The sequence below is a fragment of the Leptosomus discolor genome, chromosome 6, assembly GCF_034619465.1.
Source record: "Leptosomus discolor isolate bLepDis1 chromosome 6, bLepDis1.hap2, whole genome shotgun sequence".
Classification (NCBI taxonomy): Eukaryota; Metazoa; Chordata; class Aves; order Leptosomiformes; family Leptosomidae; genus Leptosomus; species Leptosomus discolor.
In genome coordinates this window covers 42,600,281-42,620,218 of record NC_141396.1, presented here as the reverse complement: position 1 = coordinate 42,620,218, position 19,938 = coordinate 42,600,281, and the positions used below count along the sequence as shown (strand labels likewise).

General features: G+C 38.8%; 1 protein-coding gene across 3 annotated transcripts in view; it reads left to right on the top strand.

The window, feature by feature from the left end:
• CDK14 (cyclin dependent kinase 14) overlaps positions 1-19,938 on the top strand; it is a 269,013-nt gene that overhangs the window by 81,939 nt on the left and 167,136 nt on the right. For 2 of the 3 annotated variants that reach the window (XM_086466595.1, XM_086466596.1), the window contains 2 exons: positions 3,623-3,868; positions 14,532-14,626. In XM_086466595.1, coding sequence (XP_086322721.1) covers positions 3,623-3,868; positions 14,532-14,626 — 341 coding nt within the window. Of the gene's footprint in view, positions 1-3,595; positions 3,869-14,531; positions 14,627-19,938 lie in introns of all 3 variants that reach the window. The other variant, XM_086466597.1, reaches the window with a different exon arrangement.

Sequence of the window (19,938 nt, the reverse complement as noted above, 5' to 3'; positions counted from 1 at the left end):
TTTTGAGGCTGCACTGGCAAGAGATAGTTTCTTCTACTTTGTGAATTGTCATCTTCGTTGGAGTGCATGAAGGTTGTTCCACGTGTGGAGTTACTAAAAGAGTAGTTCCCACTCTGAAGAACCTATGGCTTATATAAATAAAACAGATGAAATGGGGTAAAAAGAAAGGTCCTGTCTTACAGATGGCAAAATGGACTCAGAGAAATTCTGACTAGCCCAGAAGATCACACAGGAGCATCTAAAAGAGGCTGAAAATGAACCTTTGTCCTTTGTGACAAATACTGTGCTTTAACTGGAAAACGGTCCTTACTCCCTTATGGAAAAAGAAAGCTGGAGTAAGAGGGTGGGTCAGGCTTCTCCTGACTACAAGCAAGGAGCTACCAGGTGGTAAGACAGTGGTTTACAGGTCTAAGAGCTTCTGATGCTGAGTATTTGCATATGTCATTTGAGTGGCTGACATTTATAAGATTAACTTTTGTTAGGCGGTATAAGGGAAAAATGATACTTAAAAGGCTAAATTAGTGTCATAGAAAAATTCAAACCCATACTGTTCCTAAAGGTGATCTGGTCATGCTGGTGAAATCCAAGATTATTGGTACGTGCAGGAAGATCTCCAAAATATGTTGTGCATCAGTCTTGCTCAGTACACTGTTGCTTTTTTGCATGGTAAGTCACTACAGAAGAAGTTCTACCATTAGCTGGAGCACAGGAGTGGCAGGTCAGCACGCCTGTCTGCCCAGGGCAAAAGCAAAGCTGTTGTGGCAGCTTAGCTCTTGCTGATGGAGGGAGGCTGGAAATTACCAGTGAGTTTACTGCAACCTTAAGTTGTGTAATTTTGAAGTTGCAGCCACTGCTCATTACTGACGTTCTAGACCTTTGGATTTCACAGAGCAGTTTCAGCATTAGGTTGGACTTGGCCTATCAATGACAGATTGTAAAATAACAGCTTAGGTGTTGTTTCATTTTGGAGTTTTATAAGCAGGGTAGATGGATTGGAAATGTGCACCCTTCAGCACAGCATAAGCTCAGCTCTGTTGGCTTCACAGTGTGCTGTGGTCAGCAGTCACTTGGAGGCAATGTTTTATTTCTTGTAACTATGTTTTATTTATTATAACTTTGATAAAGGTGGGAGAGAAATGAGGAACAAAAGCCCTTGCCAGCGCTGGCAGAAGAGCTGCAGTTGCAGAGCAGGCAGAGGAGCGCGAGGAGCTCCCTGCAGTCTTCAGTCTTTTCCGCTGGTGACACGAGTGTTCAGCTGTTTGACTTCTGAGCCAGGGCTGGTTGGTGTACATTTTCGTTTTAGTCGTTTGCAAGACTGAAGTTGGCTATTAGAAGTTGATTGTGGGGATTTTTATCCTACTCCAGATTCAGTCAAGTGACCTAAAGGTTAAAGTGTTTCCCTTCAATATCTAGTTCCAAACTATTACTGCTGGTGGTAGAGTCGATCAAGAGTAACAGATGTCTGCTTTTTTTTTTTTTTTTTTTTTCCTCTAATGCAGTGCTTACTTGGCCCACATTAGAGCTAGACATTGGGATTTTCAAGCTGAAGAGGAAACTAGAAGCAGCACTCATGACATTATCATCTATAGTATGTTTATAGCTGTGGATTCCAAACATTTTAACCAGCTACACATGTGGCCTTTGGTAATTTGAAAGGTAGACAAGTGCAGCTTTTAAACCTTTCCTCCCTATCTTCTGCCCCTGTTTTCTAGATCATAGGATTTCATATGCTGAGAAATACTTGCTGATTTATTTACATCCATGTCGATTAAGGAAAATGGAAGCACTTCTATTTCAGTAGTAATTTCAATTTAACATTATGTTAAAACATCTTTGTTGGTAGCAAGCATTGCAAGAACACGGATCTGGAGAGGACAGTGGGAAGTATGTGGGTGCATGTTTGTGCGTATAAGTTGTTTTAGGGAAAAGAAGTCAATTAATTTTACAAGAAGGCTAATTAAAAATTCTTTGTGCAGCTGCTCTTTATCTTTTCTCTCTGAAGTAATATATCTTTTCTCCCTGAAGTAATAGACCAAAATTACATAATCGCCTTAATTTTGGCCTGACAGGGAATTATCATTCAGAATGAAAAGGGGCAGTTCCTTTTCTCCATTAAAACTTGGTTAAGTTTTAGTCTTGGAGAAAGCATTTTAATGAGAAGAAATGTGAACCCTTGCAAAGCCGGGTTTGTAATGCTGGTACTGGCCTTCATTAGAGTTGACCTGGTGTATGATTGTTTGGCCAGATGGCACTGTGCAGGAAAGGTACTTTAAATTTTTAATGTACAAAAGAAATCTTTGATCTACTGTTCCAGTGGATCATCAAAACCACAAAACATAAAAAGCACAAGGGATATAGTCACCCACTATTTCCATAAGCAATTGGATTTCAAGGCACATAAGTTCTCCAGGGAAATGACAAAGAATAATTTATTGGAGAAGTTTGTATTGGAGACACTTTGGGTTATGGGGGAAGTGTCCTGATTAAATGGTGATGGTAAATGTTTCTTTTTATTTTTTTTGTGTTAACTACTTTATGAGAGCAGGTTTTCAAAAATGCTCAGATTGTAGGTGCTTGAATGGAACATTATGCTTCTTTAATTGTATGTACATGAACAGTACGGTTGACAACCAATTAACACTGTCTGTCCTAAAATACTTGCAAATATCATCAAAAAAGTACATTGTAGATTCTTTTGATTTGCCTCATGATTTAAGGAGCCTCTTGGGTCTGTTTGTATCATACTTCATAAGTTTTCCCTGTAGCCTGAAAGCTAAAATTATTTCTTTTCTTCCCAAGTAAAAGTTGAGTCTCTTATGGGTGAAAACAGAAGCTGAGGCCTCAAATACAACCCCCCACCACGTCATTTAAAAAAAATTCTTATACGTTGGAATGTATTAAAATTAAAAACATAAATATGTGTGACTGGAGTATCTATACTTGCTGTTCTGCTCATTTTGTTCTTTTGAACTTGAACTAGGCAATAGCGTATTTTGGTAGCGCAAGCTGCAGTCTGCAGGGCTTGGCAGAGATACTTCACAGTAACAAAGAACTGAACTTCTGTGCTTTAGTGTGCCATTAAGCTGCAGTCTCACGTTTCATTGCCCGGGAATTGATTTACTGATTTGATTTCCTGAGACATATGGTGATAATAATAATAACACTGTATAAGCATTATTTAAAAATACAGTAGTATACCAGTATTGGGTCTCTGGCAGGCCAGCACCGCGGTGTGCACACAAACTACCATCATTTATTTAAGTTTAGTCTCATCCAGTTTTAAACAAATGGAAACCAATACTGCTTGTGGATATCAGTGGCTAGATTGGAGAAAGAAGTGAAGTGGCATTGCTGCTAAAACACATTGTACAAGAAAACACAAATGTATGAATTTGATGTATGTTCCTCTTTTTCTTTTTCAGGATCTTTTAGTACATGTACGAAGTATATCCCCATGTAAAATGTGTGCCTATGTGACATGCATGTGGTCTTTGCAATTTTAATGTAGAAGTAGGAACTGAATGCTTATGAAGTCCAATGCCTTTTTTGATACTGGCTGATGTACGGATGGACATGGACTTCGAGCTTGTTAGAGTCACTGAATGCTGTTTTTTCCTTTCAGATATGTGTTACAAAGATGTCTACACGGAACTGCCAGGGAATGGATTCAGTGATCAAACCTCTGGATACAATTCCTGAGGATAAAAAAGTCAGGGTTCAGAGGACGCAGAGTAGTTTTGATCCATTTGAGAAACCAACTAATCAAGTGAAGAGGGTTCATTCGGAGAACAACGCTTGCATTAACTTCAAAACTTCATCTGCAGGAAAGGAATCACCTAAAGTCAGGCGGCACTCCAGCCCGAGCTCTGTAAGTGCACGGTCCTGACACCTGCGCGTGTACCAAATGGTGGAATTAATATCACCAGAGAAATGTTTCTGTGCTTAAGAAGGAACTGATTACTTGGAAACAAACCAAAAACCTCATGGCTGCTATTGAAGGTGTTTCCCATATATATTTGTAGTGTTATGTATAAAATAGAATGAGAAAATAGAACTTGAAAAAGAATGTATTTTGAAATTTCTCTCAGATATTAGCTAGGGAGTCTTACGGGATTTCTAAGCATTTTCCTCTCCACATCCTGGTATGGCATTACAGCTGCTATAATGTTTGTGTTGCAAATTTTGCAGAGGCTTGCTTATTTGTGAAGAGGAATTCTTTCCCATGAAGTTTAGGAAACGACCTGAATTGCCTTTTTGATTGTTAGGTTTAGATTTTAGAGAAACAGGATCAGATTTGACAGATTTTGTTTATGTTTTAAAATTATCTTTTTAAAATCAAGTAGTAAAAATAACATTTATTTCCATGTCAGAAACTCTATGTGTATGAGAGAGAGAAGAGAGAGAAACAACTGGCAAAGGTTTGGCAACACATCATCATTGTTATTTTATTCTCAAGTATTTTGAAAGAAACTAGATAAATAAAATGTCATATCTTTTGTGAATAATACCCAGAAGAGATTTCCCGCAGAAGACCTTCAAAATTATTGAAAAAACTATTTCTGTTATGCTTTGGCAAGAAAAATCCATAATAATGTGACCTTTGAGTTGAAGACTACAGATCTAAGCAGAATGGATGTAACACTTCAGATCTAAGTTGGTGTGAAATAATTTAAAAGGTTGATTACGTCTTCTTTTTTCTTTTCTTTCTGTTTTGTTTTGCTCTATCTTCCAGACATCTTCTGTCCTCCCTAGCCAGAAGTTTGGCTGAATGCTGTCAGACTTCTAAGAAGAAATGACAGAGATTAATTTTCTGTAGATGAGGTTTTTTTGACACATGTGGATTTAAGGGATAAGATGTCATGCCTCCAGGGGACTGTCCTTTTTAGAAAAGGTTACATTTTAAAATGTAACCATCTGTAGCAAAACCAGATTTACTTTTTCATCACCGCCTGGCATTAAATAGCTGCTACCAAAGGTGTCTTCGGTGCGTTCCAGATGGGTCCGTAACAAGGAGTTCTTACCGTAAAACTTCTACAGTCATTCAGGATGGATGGGGTGGTTTGCACCGTGTTTCCTTGTGTGTGGCACCTGATTTGGCACCACAACTGTCAATTTAAATGACGTTTTTGGAAAGTCTTTCCTTTAGTTTTTTTTGTGGTTCTTATCTTGTTCCTCTTGGAAAGTATTACTAATTTCTGTTAATGCTTTAGGTACATCTTTTCTATTAAAACTGAAGGGTTTTATTTCCTTTGCTTCCAAAATTTTGAAGCAGAACTTCTTTAAAACAGTGTTATTGGCATCTTGCTCTTTTCCAGAGCGCTGGTGCTCTACTGTGTCCATACAATCTCCAGTAATCCCAGTATGTTCTTATCTCAGGGATGTTAATGCTTCCTCTACTAGTAGGCTGCTGGTTAGAGCCCTAGCTAAACATATGCTTCTGGTCATCTCCCGTGCTGACTCACAGAGACTTGCTGGGGACGTCTCATGTGTTAAAGTAGGTGTGCAGGAATTTCCTGAAATACTATTCTCATTTCTCAACTTCCTGTAATTCACCCTGATTTTTATGGCTGTGTTCAGTGAACTCAGTTCTCCCTTCTGCTTGGAGGCATCGTTAGTCCTTTTTGACTCTTCCTCACAAGGACTGATCCGAAGAGCACCTGGCAAGGAATAACTCGTGGAATAATGTCAGTGTTCATGCCAGTGAAGAGGGAGGAGCAGAACTTCACAGCAAAAGGTGGTGTTAGCCCTCTGCTCATCACAGGTCACAACAGGTCCTGCCCTGCAGTCCTAAGGTCAGATGTCCAAGGCAGAGAGATGATCAAGCTGCTCCCCTTCCCTCGGAGCCTGAATACGTTCCCTCAGGCAGGAGATGTTCTGGTGCACGTTTCATTGAGCATATGTCTGTGTGGTTTGTTGCAGAAATTTGACATTCTCTAGTTTTGAATTACATTTGAATTGACAAAGGGTTTTGCGTTTAATTTTTTTTCTAGCACTGATGTTGTATAGCAGATGCCCTTGCTGCTTCCTCTTCTGATCATTAATTTTTTTCTTCCGTGTAGAGGACTGCTACATATTCTCCCTTATTGAGTTAATGCTTGATTCTCTGGAAATTCTTCTGCTGTATAGATTATGCCAGTCCGAATGGGCATTTCAGTTTCTGTAAATGTTCTTGAGTGTGCTGTGCCCTCTGGGTTGTACTGGCTACAGTCATGTAGTTCTGTTTCAGTTTTGTCTCTGCTTTCCATAAGCTTTATTTTAAGATACTCTGATAGATGTATGCTACCTTCAATTGAACTTTCTGTGCTTGATTAGTAGAGAAACTGAATTAGATGTAGGCTTCCATTTAGTGTCTTTCCTTTCATCGTTTAGAGTCCTCTTGTAGCCATCATGTGTGGAAGTGATGCCTTACAGAAGGTACCTGGCTGAGGCTTGCAGTCTCCATATCACTGCTTCTGCTAAGGGTGAAAGTTCTTCATTTGTCTCAGAAATAACATTTTTCAAGATGTGACCTGAAAGACCTTATTTATAATGTCCTGGGGCATTAGCTTCTGTTTTGACGAATTTCAGAAGCCTTATCAGCTCTCTGGCAGGTGTCAGCTTCAGGTTTGGTGGAGATCACCAAATAGTACTCCACAGGTGGCATCTTACCCATTTTGTTTTCCATACCTTTGAAATGCTCTGCACCTTGTCCTGAGAAGGATGACACACACAGAGGTTTGGGGAAGCTGGAACTCCCTGTTCCTTGCCCACAGATTGTCACTTGGAAAATAAATCATTTGCTTTTGAACATGAAGTAGTTTTCTGCGGTTAATGTCACACCTCATTGAAACCTGGTAGAAATCTTGTGTTATTAATTAGTTCAGTAGCATACACACAGAAGTTAGCACGTTATTTTTTTGTTCTTATAAGACAAACTTAATTCTTACACTTAGAGTCTTTCCACCTGACATTTACATATTCATTATGTAAAACAGTCGCATTGTTTTTTCTTCCTCCCTTTTAAACATAAGAAAACAGCCATGAATGTAATTTCCAAACTGTTTAAGCTGATGGAAAATGGATGTTACTATGGAATGAAATTTCCAGCAGAACAGACTTACCCTTTTATCACGTCAGAATGATGGATAATATTCACTGTGGATGTAGTGAAGTAGGTGTTTGCCTACCTGTGCATCACCTGTTAGAAGAAGGGGACTTGGCTTGACAAACCTTTGCTCTGATCCAGCCCAACACAATATACGGTTCTATATGTACATATATATGTAGCTATAATTGTGTATAATTGTATACCTGTCTGTATCTACCTTTCTAAAAATCTTTTGCTGAGTCTTTTGCCTACCAAGGGAAGAAACTTGCTTTTCTTTTCTGCCTGACTGAAGAAATGGCAAAACTAGAAAATAAAAAAAGCATGAGTTCAAATGTCATGCTAAGGTATATGTACTACTTTTCAGTTACTTTTTAAAGACTAAATGCAGCAAAACACTAATCTTCTACCAACTCACATAAATGTAAAAAGTTCATTCAGATAAAAATAATTGGATAAGCAATGCTTTACTGCATTGATCCTCTACTCTCTTTGGGAGTCTTCTGGTTCTGTAACTTCTATTCATTTTCAGTCCCGTCGTATGCAAATCTCCTGCAAAAAAGTACAAGCAAAAAGCATGAACTGTTCCTATTAACACGTAAATCAGTTGCGTAAGAAATCTCAAGCAGACACTAAAGTTGGAATTTTGTCTCAACGTTAGACATCGTTTCTGTCTGCCTAAACACTTCTCAGCTGTCTTCCTTTTCAGGTGTATGCAACCTTCTCCCATTTTAGGAATCTATGAATTACTAGGGTAACTGCATCCTTCCTGCTCGATACTTTTTATTGAGGTAAGATAATTTCGGAGTTCAGTGTAGACAGCAGATTTTTCTTTCTGGCACAAGGGAAGCTTTAATAATCATTAACCTGGGGGATGCTGTCTAGATGATAAGGCAGATAAAATGTGGCGGTTGGTCTAGCTCCTGTGCTTTAATAGCCTAGAGAACAAGTAAACAACTTTAAAAATGGCATCCACCCCTTTCACAGGGAGCTCTGCGGTCGCTTCTGCTCAGGTTGCTCTTACTTTATGGCTGCATGTTAAAGGGTTAGAAAGATGAAAGCAACAAGATGGGATCAGATAGTGGGAGAGCTGAGATTAAGGCTTGGTTTGGATTCTTGAACATCTTTGTATCCCTTGAACATTGCACTAGAAAACAGGCCAACTTGCAGCGTTTAAAAAAAAAAAAGAAAAAAGTGTGATCAAATTGACCTATTATTGTAGGTTGGATACAACCTGAAATTAGCATGAAACTTGCATATGGTTTTGTGAAAGAAGCTTTACTGTTGTGTCAAAGAAGACAAAATATAAAATGGATTAAAAAAAATAATACTCTTCCATTCTTGTGATTTAATCTCAGTTAAGCCTCTTGGCCTACCTTTTACTTTCAAGTTTTTCTAACCACGGGTTATTTCTTCTGAGGCATATAACAAAACAGATCTTTAGTTTTGATTTTCAATAATTCACCGTGGGACTGTGAGCATAATATTTTTCCCTTGAGGATAGTTTTATATTGAAGTTTAATATCCTGCAGTTTAAAAAAAAAAAAAAAAAAAGAAAAAGAAAAAAGAGATGTCTATTTAAAACTTAGGCTTGGGAGTGTGACAGTTAAGTGCGACATTCACAAGCTGTTTTGCAGTAATGAAAAATGCATGAGAACATAACCCACACAGCTTCTATAAGAACAGTCAGGTGATTTTCAGTGTAATTTTCCATTAAAGGTTTCTTTACTACATTTTGAAAATTTCCGAGAGAGAGGGGTATTCACATGGAAATGTAGTGCAAGGACTTATACTGCAGGATCTTGGATTAAACCTGTTATCCAGTCTGTATCAATGAAATGCCTGTTTGAAATAACCTGCTCAGAAAAGACAGTTTCCTCTCATTTCTTTTTCTCTCTGTTATTTTTAATACTCTCACATCAGTTTGCAACACTAGCTGCTTCTATTTCTGTATTCAACATTTTGGCATACTCTTTCTAACCCTTGTTACTATGATCTGTATTTCCTCAACCAGAGAGGAAAAAATACCGAATCTTGGTTACTGTAAACTGTGCTGCTCAGTACTCCCTGTGCTCTGTGCTGCTCTTAAGACTAATCTTGCACTGGGAAAAATGTAGGCTAATAATAAGAAAACTACCTTAATGGAAGCTATTTTCAAAGAAAGTGAAGCGTAAAGGCAAACCGATAAAACTCCAGTGGGTTTCCTGAAGGGAAAGACATGCACTGTTCTGTGCTGCAGTTGCCAGTGTCCTCTTGGGGATAACATCATCCACCACAATCTCTGCTGACTTTTAGAGTGACTTGGGACTATATTAAATTCTTCAGAGGCACAAGGACCTTAACTCCCTTCTTAGGAGTTCATCTATCTTTCTGTTTTGAGTTCTCTGGAATATATCTCCCTAGCATGAAATTCACTTTTCAGTGATTTTCCAGTGGTATCAATGTCTTGCTGACTGGTTGTTTACTGCCTATTTAACTTTTCACCCATTTACTAGTTCAATCTTGGTCACACATGCACCTGTGTTTTATTTTTTTCTTAGCTTGGAAAGTTCTACTTCTGTAGCAATAGAAAGCTCTAACACTGAGCAGCAGGCTTCTTTATGCCGAAGTAGTCCCCGTGATGTTCAGTATATACAAGTCTGTGTGGCCATAGGGGGGAGAGATCTCTTTGGCTTATATCCAACAAATCATAAAAAAATGTTCATAGAAAAGATTTGAAAGCTTTAATTAACCAAACAAAAACCATACACATTCACTATATAACTGTTTTTCAGGCATGCCAAATATTGTCCTTTTATCACATTCACATTATGTCGTGACATATTTTGATCAACAGCTGGCTGAACATGAGCCAGCAGTGTGCCCAGGTGGCCAAGAAGGCCAACAGCATCCTGGCCTGTATCAGAAATAGCATGACCAGGGGAGTAGGGAGGTGATCGTGCCCCTGTACTCGGCACTGGTGAGGCCGCACCTCGAATGCTGTGTGCAGTTTTAGGCCCCTCGCTACAAGAAAGACACTGAGGTGCTAGAGCAAGTCCAGAAAAGGGCAACAAAGCTGGTGATGGGTCTAGAGCACAAGTCTTACGAGGAGCGGCTGAGGGAACTAGGGTTGTTTAGCCTGGAGAAGAGGAGGCTGAGGGGAGACCTGATCGCTCCTTACAACTACCTGAAAGGAGATGTAGTGAGGTGGGGGTCGGTCTCTTCTCCCAAGTAACAAGTGATAGAAAAATGGCCTCAAGTTGCGCCAGGGGAAGTTTAGATTGGACATTAGGAAAATTTTCTTCACCAAAAGGTTTGTCAAGCACTGGAACAGGCTGCCTGGGGAAGTGACAGAGTCATCATCCCTGGAGATATTTAAAAGATGTGTAGATGTGGTGCTTAGGGACATGGTTAGCAGTGGACTTGGCAGCACTATGTTAACAGTTGGACTTGATCATCTTAAAGGTCTTTTCCAACCTAAATGATTCTGTAGTTCTATGTCAATGTTTTAGAGGGTTAAAAAGCATTAAGGAGGAGTAAGAAGAAAGGAAAATTAATAGCAGCAGAAGTATTGTAATGTTAGAGCTTCAAAAAGTAGCTTTGAACAAATATTTATCAAAATATGGGTGTTCAGCTACAATTAGCTGAAATTCAGCTAAAATTAGTACTCTTCTGTTGAGAAATCTTGTCTGGGTCAAACTGGAGGATCTCACCAGCTTTCTAAAATATAGGGGAACTTCTTGCCAGTCTGCTGCTTGTGAGAGATGTCTGTGGGTGATGCAAGCACTGACATTGACATGCTCTGGATATGTCTCACTTGCTATGTATATTTCAGTCAGCCACATCCTAAGCAGGATGTGGGACTCTTGTGACTCAACAAGCACAAATCTCTGTGTATGTGTATGCCCATATATTTTACTGGGAGGAATAAAATACTTGAAAACAAGAAATTATATTTAAAAGTGAATTTCCTATATTTGATTTTAATATTAGCATTTGCTAAAAAAAAAAAAAAAAAAAAAAAAAAGAAAATAAAGTGGTACCATAATCTTGCTGTAACAAGGCATGTTTTTCTACCAGAAATGGTTGAAAAAGATAAACTAATGTGGAGAAATCTAAATAATAAAATTCATGGCCATGAAGCTGAAATAATAACTATATGAAAGAGGGAATGCAATAATAATGTAAAGTAGGCTGAAATGGTTATAATTTTCAGCAGTCACGTGGAACTTCAAATTATTTAGATCCCTTCCTTAGCCCTTTGTTTAGATCCCTTTAAGTTTAAAACTTAAGTTTTGGAAAGTTTTGTATTTTTGCATTATCTCAGTCATTCTTTGCCTCCTTTATAATCCAGATGTAAAAGGAAAGGCAAGAAGAGTCTGAACTTCTCACCTTTATAAGCAATTTGTAATTGTAAGTTTGAATTAATATGTGAGGCTTTATTTTAAAAAAAAATTTTGAGAAAATGTTGGGGGAATGGTAAATTTGTTCCTTCATTTTCTAAAGCAATCACATGTGCTGAGTGAAATCCGTCTTGGTGTTTCATTAAGAAATACCATGCAAATTATTTTGCAAAGTCTTCTGCTGCCTCAGAATTGATTTAAATTTTTTTTAGTAAAATCCCCTGAAATGCTTTTCTACACCAAATGATACCTTCAAACATTATAAGCCTTTTAAGATTACAAATGCAAGGAAAAATAATGTCCATTTTCACAGAGGGAGATTTGACAGTGTAAGAACATAGGCAATCCCAGATAGTGATCTAGCTGGAATATCACTGAGCTCCACTGCAGAAAGGGCAGGATATCAGCCACGTGGTTTTATGGTGTATGGGACAGGCGGTGGCTAACGGGCTGGGTTTCTGGTTGTTTCTGGTCTGCTCTTACTCAGTATGACCACACACTGGTGAAGTGATTGGGGCTGCCTGGAGAGGGTGGCAGGTCAGCCCTGCTGCTGCAGAGATGAGCCCTGGGGCACTGTGTGGGGTTGTCCCCGAGGAGAAGTCCGTAGAAACCAGCACCTCTTCTGTATGAGCAGGTGAGAGCTCTCCTCCCGGCCCTGCCAACACGAGCCTTGGTGAGGTTGCAGCAGCTTCCAGGAGGAGAAGGAGGCAAAAGGAGAAGGACCTTAAATCCGTGCCTCTGGCAGCTGGAGTACAGAGAAATGAGCTTGAGGTTGTAGGAATAATTACTGTTGATGATTTACTGTGTGGTAATGGTTTAAAGACGTCCTGTTTCCTATCAAGATCTTAAGGTGTTACGAGTTGTTGTGACCTTTAAATTATTGTTTCCGGCAGTATAAAATAAAAGTAAATCTCAGTGTGAAAATAAGAATGGATGTGAAACACATGTATAAACCCTGTTCTTTTTCTTCCTCGCTATGAGGAAACCAACAGTGAACTATTCACTGTTAACTAGGGCAGCATTTCCACTCCAAACAAATCTACTCACTGTCTCTTCACTGCAGCTTGCAATTTGGGAAATACTTTGCTATCCCTCTTCATTATACGGGAGACAATTAAACATCTAAACACTCTTTTCCTATAGTCCTGTAATGTTGCATAATTGGATACTTAAATCAGAAGGCTACTTGAATAAATATTTTAGTCACCTCTATTAGTGACATCTGTAATAAAACTGTACTTAAAAAAAAAAAAAAATCCATTTCTATCCAGACAGAATGTGTTTTTAAGCACAGATTGGGAACCAAGAATATTACTGCCTTATCTATAATGAAGTGTTCCAAACAGTGTAATGGGAAGAAGATCTGAGAGTTCCCATATGACAAATTTTCATCAGTCTATTAAGGTTTTGGAATTGGATAGCAAAATAATAGGTTGTTCTGTGTATTGGAGGGAGACTGAAGGGCTCAACTTTGCAAACATACATGTGTATATCCTGATACTATTCAATAGAAAGCTGGGATGTTAGTCTCAAAAGAGGTGTGTATATGCCAAAGTGCCAGAATTTTGGCTTAGTATAAATGTAGAACAGTTGAGTAAAGAGAATTTTCACACTTACTGGCTAATGGTTCATTAGGTGTAGTGGAGAGGTGTGAGGTCAGTGTCACCTTACCTTGGATGCTCTTGTCTGTTTAAATAGAAGTAATTTTTAGGCACAGTTGATTTAAAAACTTCAACCATGGTTTTAAAGGAATTTATACAAAGATGTGTCCTGTACTGTAATGTAATGTATGTTTCCTTTGAAAAAACTGAAACTTGAGTACTTATTGTAAATCAGGCATAAGATCCTAAATGTGAATGTACGCTGTGTGCAGCAGCGCAAGGCTTAGAGTCTCCCACGCATTCAACCCTAAACATGTTGGATTTGCTTGGCTGCTTTTCTCTGTATGGTTATAACCAGAGTTCTAACAAATCAGTCCCTGTATGTGATTTGAGCATCAGTGCTGACCCTCTGAAGTTCCTGCTCTATATTCTTTTGGTTGGTTTAGGTACAGGACATCTGAGCACTGCAGTCCAAAATATATGTAGATAATGCTGAGGGCAGCTGCAGGTCAGTTTTCTGCAGTGTTCTTCTGGTCTTGGGGGAAAAATAAAAAGCCCTTTCCTTCCAGATAACTGGAAAATCGGGAAATTTGGGAAAATGGGATGCACTTCAAAAACTCAAAACATTTTCCAAGAGCTTCATTGGAAAGTTTTCCCATCAGGTGAATTTCTGGTTTTGCAGTGTTGTGGTGTTCTCTGCTAGGACTGTGTAAAAGTTGGGGAGGTACCAGTCTGTCACAAAGGCCAGCTGAGTGATCTGGCCATTTGAGCAAGAATCATTGCTTAGCTTGGTTCAGTTTTAGACCCCTCACTTAGGCTGCAGGTATTAAGGCCATGGGACCTTTTTCAACTGTGCTGCAGTTAAAAGTACGATGTGATTGTATCTGAAGACTGTGAACTCATTTCAGAATCATAATACTGTCATTAAAGATGCTTTCCTGTAGTATTTTGATTACTGCCTGAACAATGGTTGATGTACTGGGACAGTGGCTAGAGCAATGTTTTGGGGTGGGCTTTAGTCTAAAAAAAAAAAAACCAAACCCCTAAAAAAATTAAACAGCTCTTTTAATCTGGTTTTGTAGAGCAAATTAAGACTGTTGCTTAGGTCTCTTAACAAAGATAAGATGGCTTAGTTGTTAATGGTCTTTTTCCCTGTATGAAGCGATGTATGTGGAAAATAAAACAGAAATGTCTCTTTGATTAAGAACAAAATCCTTTTGATCCAGTGATGTGAGTGTATGGTTGATACTGGCAACCACCATCTGGGGTGCTGAATGATGTTTTATTTGAGTAGCCTATTATATTGTTTCATTAGATCTGCTATTTATTTTTTTATTATTATTCTTGGCTGCTGAAAACATGCAGGTCTATGAGTTTTGATAGTGACATTTGGTCTCTAAACGCTGAATCAAAGCAGTTAATGTGCAATACATTCTCAGAGATCATCTTTTTTCTTTTGTTTAGCCTACAAGCCCCAAGTTTGGAAAAGCAGACTCATATGAAAAACTGGAAAAACTAGGGGAAGGGTCCTATGCTACAGTATACAAAGGGAAAAGCAAGTAAGTGGTGGTTTTTTTCATTTAATTTTGAGTGTAAACGAAGATAAGCAAGAAGTATTAACTGATGTTGCTGCACTTGTACGTAGATCCTTACGAATGAATTCAAAGTGCTGATGACTGTCCTATGCTCTAGGGAAAGAGGCTGAGACCGTATTGCATAGGTAACATGTTACCTTCACATCAGAACAAGGCAATATCCCATCTTGTTAATCTGATATTTTGTTTGTACTTTAATATTGCACTACTTTCTCGATATCCAAACCAAATTAATTTTTAGGGGTAAAAGCACAATATACTGCCAACTAGATTTTTCTGATGTTCTGAAAGCAATGCTGAATATATGCAATAAGTGGTTAGTCTTTTGTTTGTCATTAAAAAGCTTGAATAAAATAACATGAAAGGAATGAATGGAATTTTGGACTACTGTAAGTTTAGTTTGTTTACAAGAGTTTATTTACAATTGTTACAACTACTCTACCTCAAAATAATCTACTGTATCCATGTCAAAGATTTTTTTCAGCCACTAATGTTACTTGTTGCAACTTTTTTATCTCCAGTGCCCTTACTGCTTCTACATTGTGTGAAATAACCCATTTAACACACTTAAAATATACTTCCTGACCTAGTGCTTCAGGTGAGAGTTATCTTTTGTCAAGCAGAGTGTCTTGTGCAAGTTCATGTATTTCATTAAGTTTTCATAATTAAATTGTCAATAATGATAAAGCAGCTCTGAGATAGGGATTGAGTACGTGCGATATTTCATTTAAAAACTTGTTCTAGTGAGTGATGGGTTAGGCAACTCTGCCATGCTCAGCAGAGAAAATATCATGACAGTCATGGGGCAGAAGAACTACTGAAACAAGGAAATATGTGTTAACATTTTCCAGGGTCATTAAGTTAGGTAGGTACTGAAAATTATTTTTTTCACTGAATATTTGTAATAAATCAGAATGAAGGGTGTCCTCATCTCTCGGAAGGTTTGAGATTGATGAGCATAGTGACAGCTGATATGAATAAAAACATGTTCTAAATGTAGAAGTATTTACACTTCTGCCATGCCAGTGCATGTATTGTCTTTGACTGGCAGTTTGCTTCAAGAAAATGCAGTGATGTTGTATTGTTAATGGTTCAGTTATACATTGCCATAAGTTCCAGACATTATACACACGCAAGCTTTTTATTGGGCTCTACGTAATATGAGAACGCAGTGTAGATTTCAGCTTGCTTTATTACTAAAACCCTTTAGTAAAATTGCAGCATGTATCTGGTGATAGTTACCCCATATGCCTTGGCTTTTAGTAAGGCTGAACTGAGGCAACAGGTTTGCTAGGTGTCCCGTCAATCAGTGGAACAGACTGAAAGTTAAAAGCAAAGCAAAGTGCTTCCCTGAAGCTGTTTCATTCAGTGGTGATTTGGGAACCTGTTATGAAACGCAGATCAATTAGAAATATTCGTTTGTTTTAGTAGAGCTGACTGCAGATCTGTAAGAAATACTTCAGTGATTTTAATGGTAGCTAAATAATAAATTTAAATTACTCTCTGCATTCTCCATTATAAATAGAAAGCTCTGGATAAGTAGTGTGAATTATAACAACTATATGTAACTATTCTGCCCCTTCGTAACGTCTTTTGCAAGATCTTTAAAATCTATTTTGACAAAAGTGTGTGTAACTAGAGTGTGGATAGGAATGCATATGCAGAGAATATTGCTAATGTTATAGTAATATTCCTTCACCTGTTTAATTTTGTTTGGCTTGCTTGTTTTTCCGTGCTGAGAATTGAATAATTCCCATATTACAAAGCACCGACCAGATTCAGCACCTCTGGCCCAGACTTCTGTTCTTGAACTAGAGAAACAGGAGGATTGCTTCACAGCAGGAGAAGGTTGCACTGTAAGAACAGGGGAACACCGCAGGGGCTATCTGGTATTGCAGAGGGAGTTGTTGGTTGAGGTAACGCAGCCCTGTTATTTCTTCTTTTGTCCCCATGAGAAACAGGAATCTCTGGCCTAGATGCTATCCCCAAAGAAGAAAGAACATCACTACTATGACTTACTCCTGGGGAAGATGGATGGGGGGCTGAATGGATGGGCCAACACTGTCTCTGGCTGTTCCATGAAAGTCTAAATTTGCTCTGCTTTTCTGGCAGATTGGCTCTGACTGTTTATAGCTTTATCTAAAATGATACAGGAATAGATACGGATTTTTTTTCCTAGCACCTGATGTAGGTACATAGGGCGAGACTGTGATACACATCACTGTGTTCCCCTGGCTACAGGCTCAGTGGGAAGGAAAACGAGCAAAGCAGGTCAAAAGAGGGCCGTTTTGTTTGGCATGTGCCCAGTTTGGCTGCTGAAGGATTAAGCCCTCATGGCAGACCACAAAATGCAGACATGACATGTGTTTGGAAAAGCTGGTAATATTTGCACAGCAAGCGCGTTTTGGTCAAAATCCTCAACCAACTCTAATACTTGGCTTCTAATTTTGTCAGAATGTTTCTGAGATGTGTCCTTAACTGTAGTTGAAGATGGAGAATTTAAGATCAGATTGGGCTGTTTTGAGTGACGCTTTGTACTCTGAATTATTGTGCTTAGTGTTTATGACCAATTGCATGTGGCAAGAAGTGGGGTTTGGTTTTTTTAATGCATTTCCTGAGATATATTTCATCTTTTTACATTATTTCCCCTGCTGGTCATAATGTTGGAATAAAAAATTTGTGATCACAGCTTGCTATTTCAAAAGACATACCTGCCTCCAAAGACATAAAATCAGCCATCCCTTTCTTTAGATATAAAGTAATGCATGCAGTAACTTGCTTTCAGGGCAAGCCTGGCTTTTACAGCTTGGAGCAGTATCAGTGATACCAAGGCCTTGCCTTCCTATCAAACCCATTACTTTCTGCCTATTTGAGTATTTGCGGTGATACCCCAGGAAAGTGAAACAAAGTGGGCTAATTCTTCTTACTGGATGATGGATTTCTCTTTTTGTAGTCATATAAAAACAGTTCCCTGGGGTGAGGAAGCAGCAGAGTGAACAGGACTGAGGAAAATGAAGCAGTATTCTCTTAGGCTGGGCTTTTTTGTTTATTGGAGAAATAGCCAAGCAGCCATTTGTTTCTGACTGACGGTTGCATCAACAGACAAATCTGTTTGATTTCACGTGCTGCACATCAGGCGTGTGTAATGAAACTCATCTTGGCATGGTCATTTTCTACTTTCATTCAGGTTACATTCTCACATGTTACTTTGTTTTATAAAATCCCAAGAGGCTGCTTACTGCATGAATTCAGATCACTTTGACATAATTTATGCTTTTTTTTGGATGTAAAATTTTGGAGAAGTAGGCCTAGTAATTAACTGATAACTGTAAAAAATTATGCAAGTTCCATGAACTCTGTGTTTGTGTAACACCTTGAACATTTGCCATACAATAGGTGCAAAGCAACAGGTGCTTTTTGAATTGCTGTATCATTTCATTGTGCAGTTGGGCTAAAGATGTGCTGTCTGCCTGTGTACCGACACATGTATTGTCCTGCTGCCGTTGACCTTCTTCCCTCTTGAGCTTGATTATAAATTTGCCTGAATGTATAGCAATGGGATCTAGCTTGATCTGTGGCACATAAATGTTGACATGAGTTATGAGAGTCTGGAGACGAAGCTGGTGGCAGCAAAGGGAGCTCCTGCCAACCAGAGCCCCTTACAAAGCAGCGTGGAGGTCTTGCGACCCCGCACTGGGAACTCTACGTATTGCACTTAAGGGAAAAACCTGTGCTTTTGGCAATGTTACGAGTTGGCGTGGTTTCCACCCTCTCCTCCGACTGTGTTCAATTGCCCTTCAAGGCAAAGAATTAAAAAAGATTACCTCAGTTAAAGTGATGTGATCTGTCACTGCTGCTTGCACAGCATGCATCTGTTTTGAGAGGCAAGCCATTGATATCTCCACTGCTGCTGATTGCTGCAGTCTTGACCCGCTTCTTGCTTGTCCATGTGATTTTTAGTGTGCCTTTACTTTTTTCAGCACCTTTACTAAGTTGCGTGGGCTCAAAGTATTGCAAAAATGTGTAGAATTTGTAACAGAGAGCTCAGTCAACACATTTTGCCTAATTTCCCTACCACGAAATTACATCATTTCAATTTATCCCTAATAAAATGCTTCTCCTGATAAATGCTGGTCCCTATCATTTTTAGCTATTAATATGAGAAATTGGTAGAGCATGGAGCAGAGCATAGTAGAAGCTGATGCTGTCACCAAGAGCTCAAAGGCTGCAGTGTAAGGCAGCCCTTCAGTCAAGGGGCCACTCCCTTTTCTGTTTGAAATCTGCATTTTTTGTGTTCAAGGTGATTCCAATGTGTACCCAAAGATCAAAGGTATTTTTGCAGGTAGCCAGGGTATTTTACGTTTATCTCTGTCAAAGGCAGTACCTTTTACTATTCACCTGAAAGTCGATAGGGACTTCATGGTATAAAGCATGGATGTTGGAGACAAATGGTGCTCAGGAGGACGAGCACCATGTTCGGTACCCACTGCGGTTTCCAGGCTGTGTTATCCTTGGGGCAGCAGGGAGTGTTGGAATGATCAGTGGGAACTGTTGGCATGATGTATTGTAGTATGTGTTATGAATATATATTCATATATATACCAATATATACAATTGGCTGCTCACAAGAAGAAGGACTTAAATATTTTGATTTTTATGTTTATGGTGCTGAAACCTTCACTGAGGGTGACTGACAGGGCTAATTGCTGTTCTGACTTCTGTTTGAAGTTGCAGAATTTCTTTTACTTGTCATTAATCCTCCATGACTCTTTCATTGTCTTTTCTTTTGTTTCATGTGGAATCTATGGCAAGTGCCATAGGCTTTGGGTGGCCTGAAGAGCTTGCCATTGTTTTGTCTGCCATGCTGTTGCTTTTTAGTCATTCACCTGGCTTTATGTGAGGTGGTGTGTTTACATGCTCCGTGATACATTTCACGTGCAACAGTCCAGCTCACAGATATTTTCTTTTGGCCAATTTATTTAGACTGAATATTTCAAAATTGCTCTGATTCATGTTGCCTTAGTGATCTAAACTTTCTGAACCTTTTCTTTTATTTCTGGCAAATTGTGTGAAATCAGTGTTCATCTACAAATGACACTCTTTTCGTCTGAGGATACCAGATGGCTGGAAAAGGAATATATGTTCATGGGTTATGAAAAGGCACTTCATGGCTACCTACTAGAGCTTCTCAATTTTTTTTTCTTCTGATTTTTTCCCCCCCTCATTTTTTTTTGGAACTGATGTCTTAACTGATTTTTGTAGGCTGCTTTCTACTA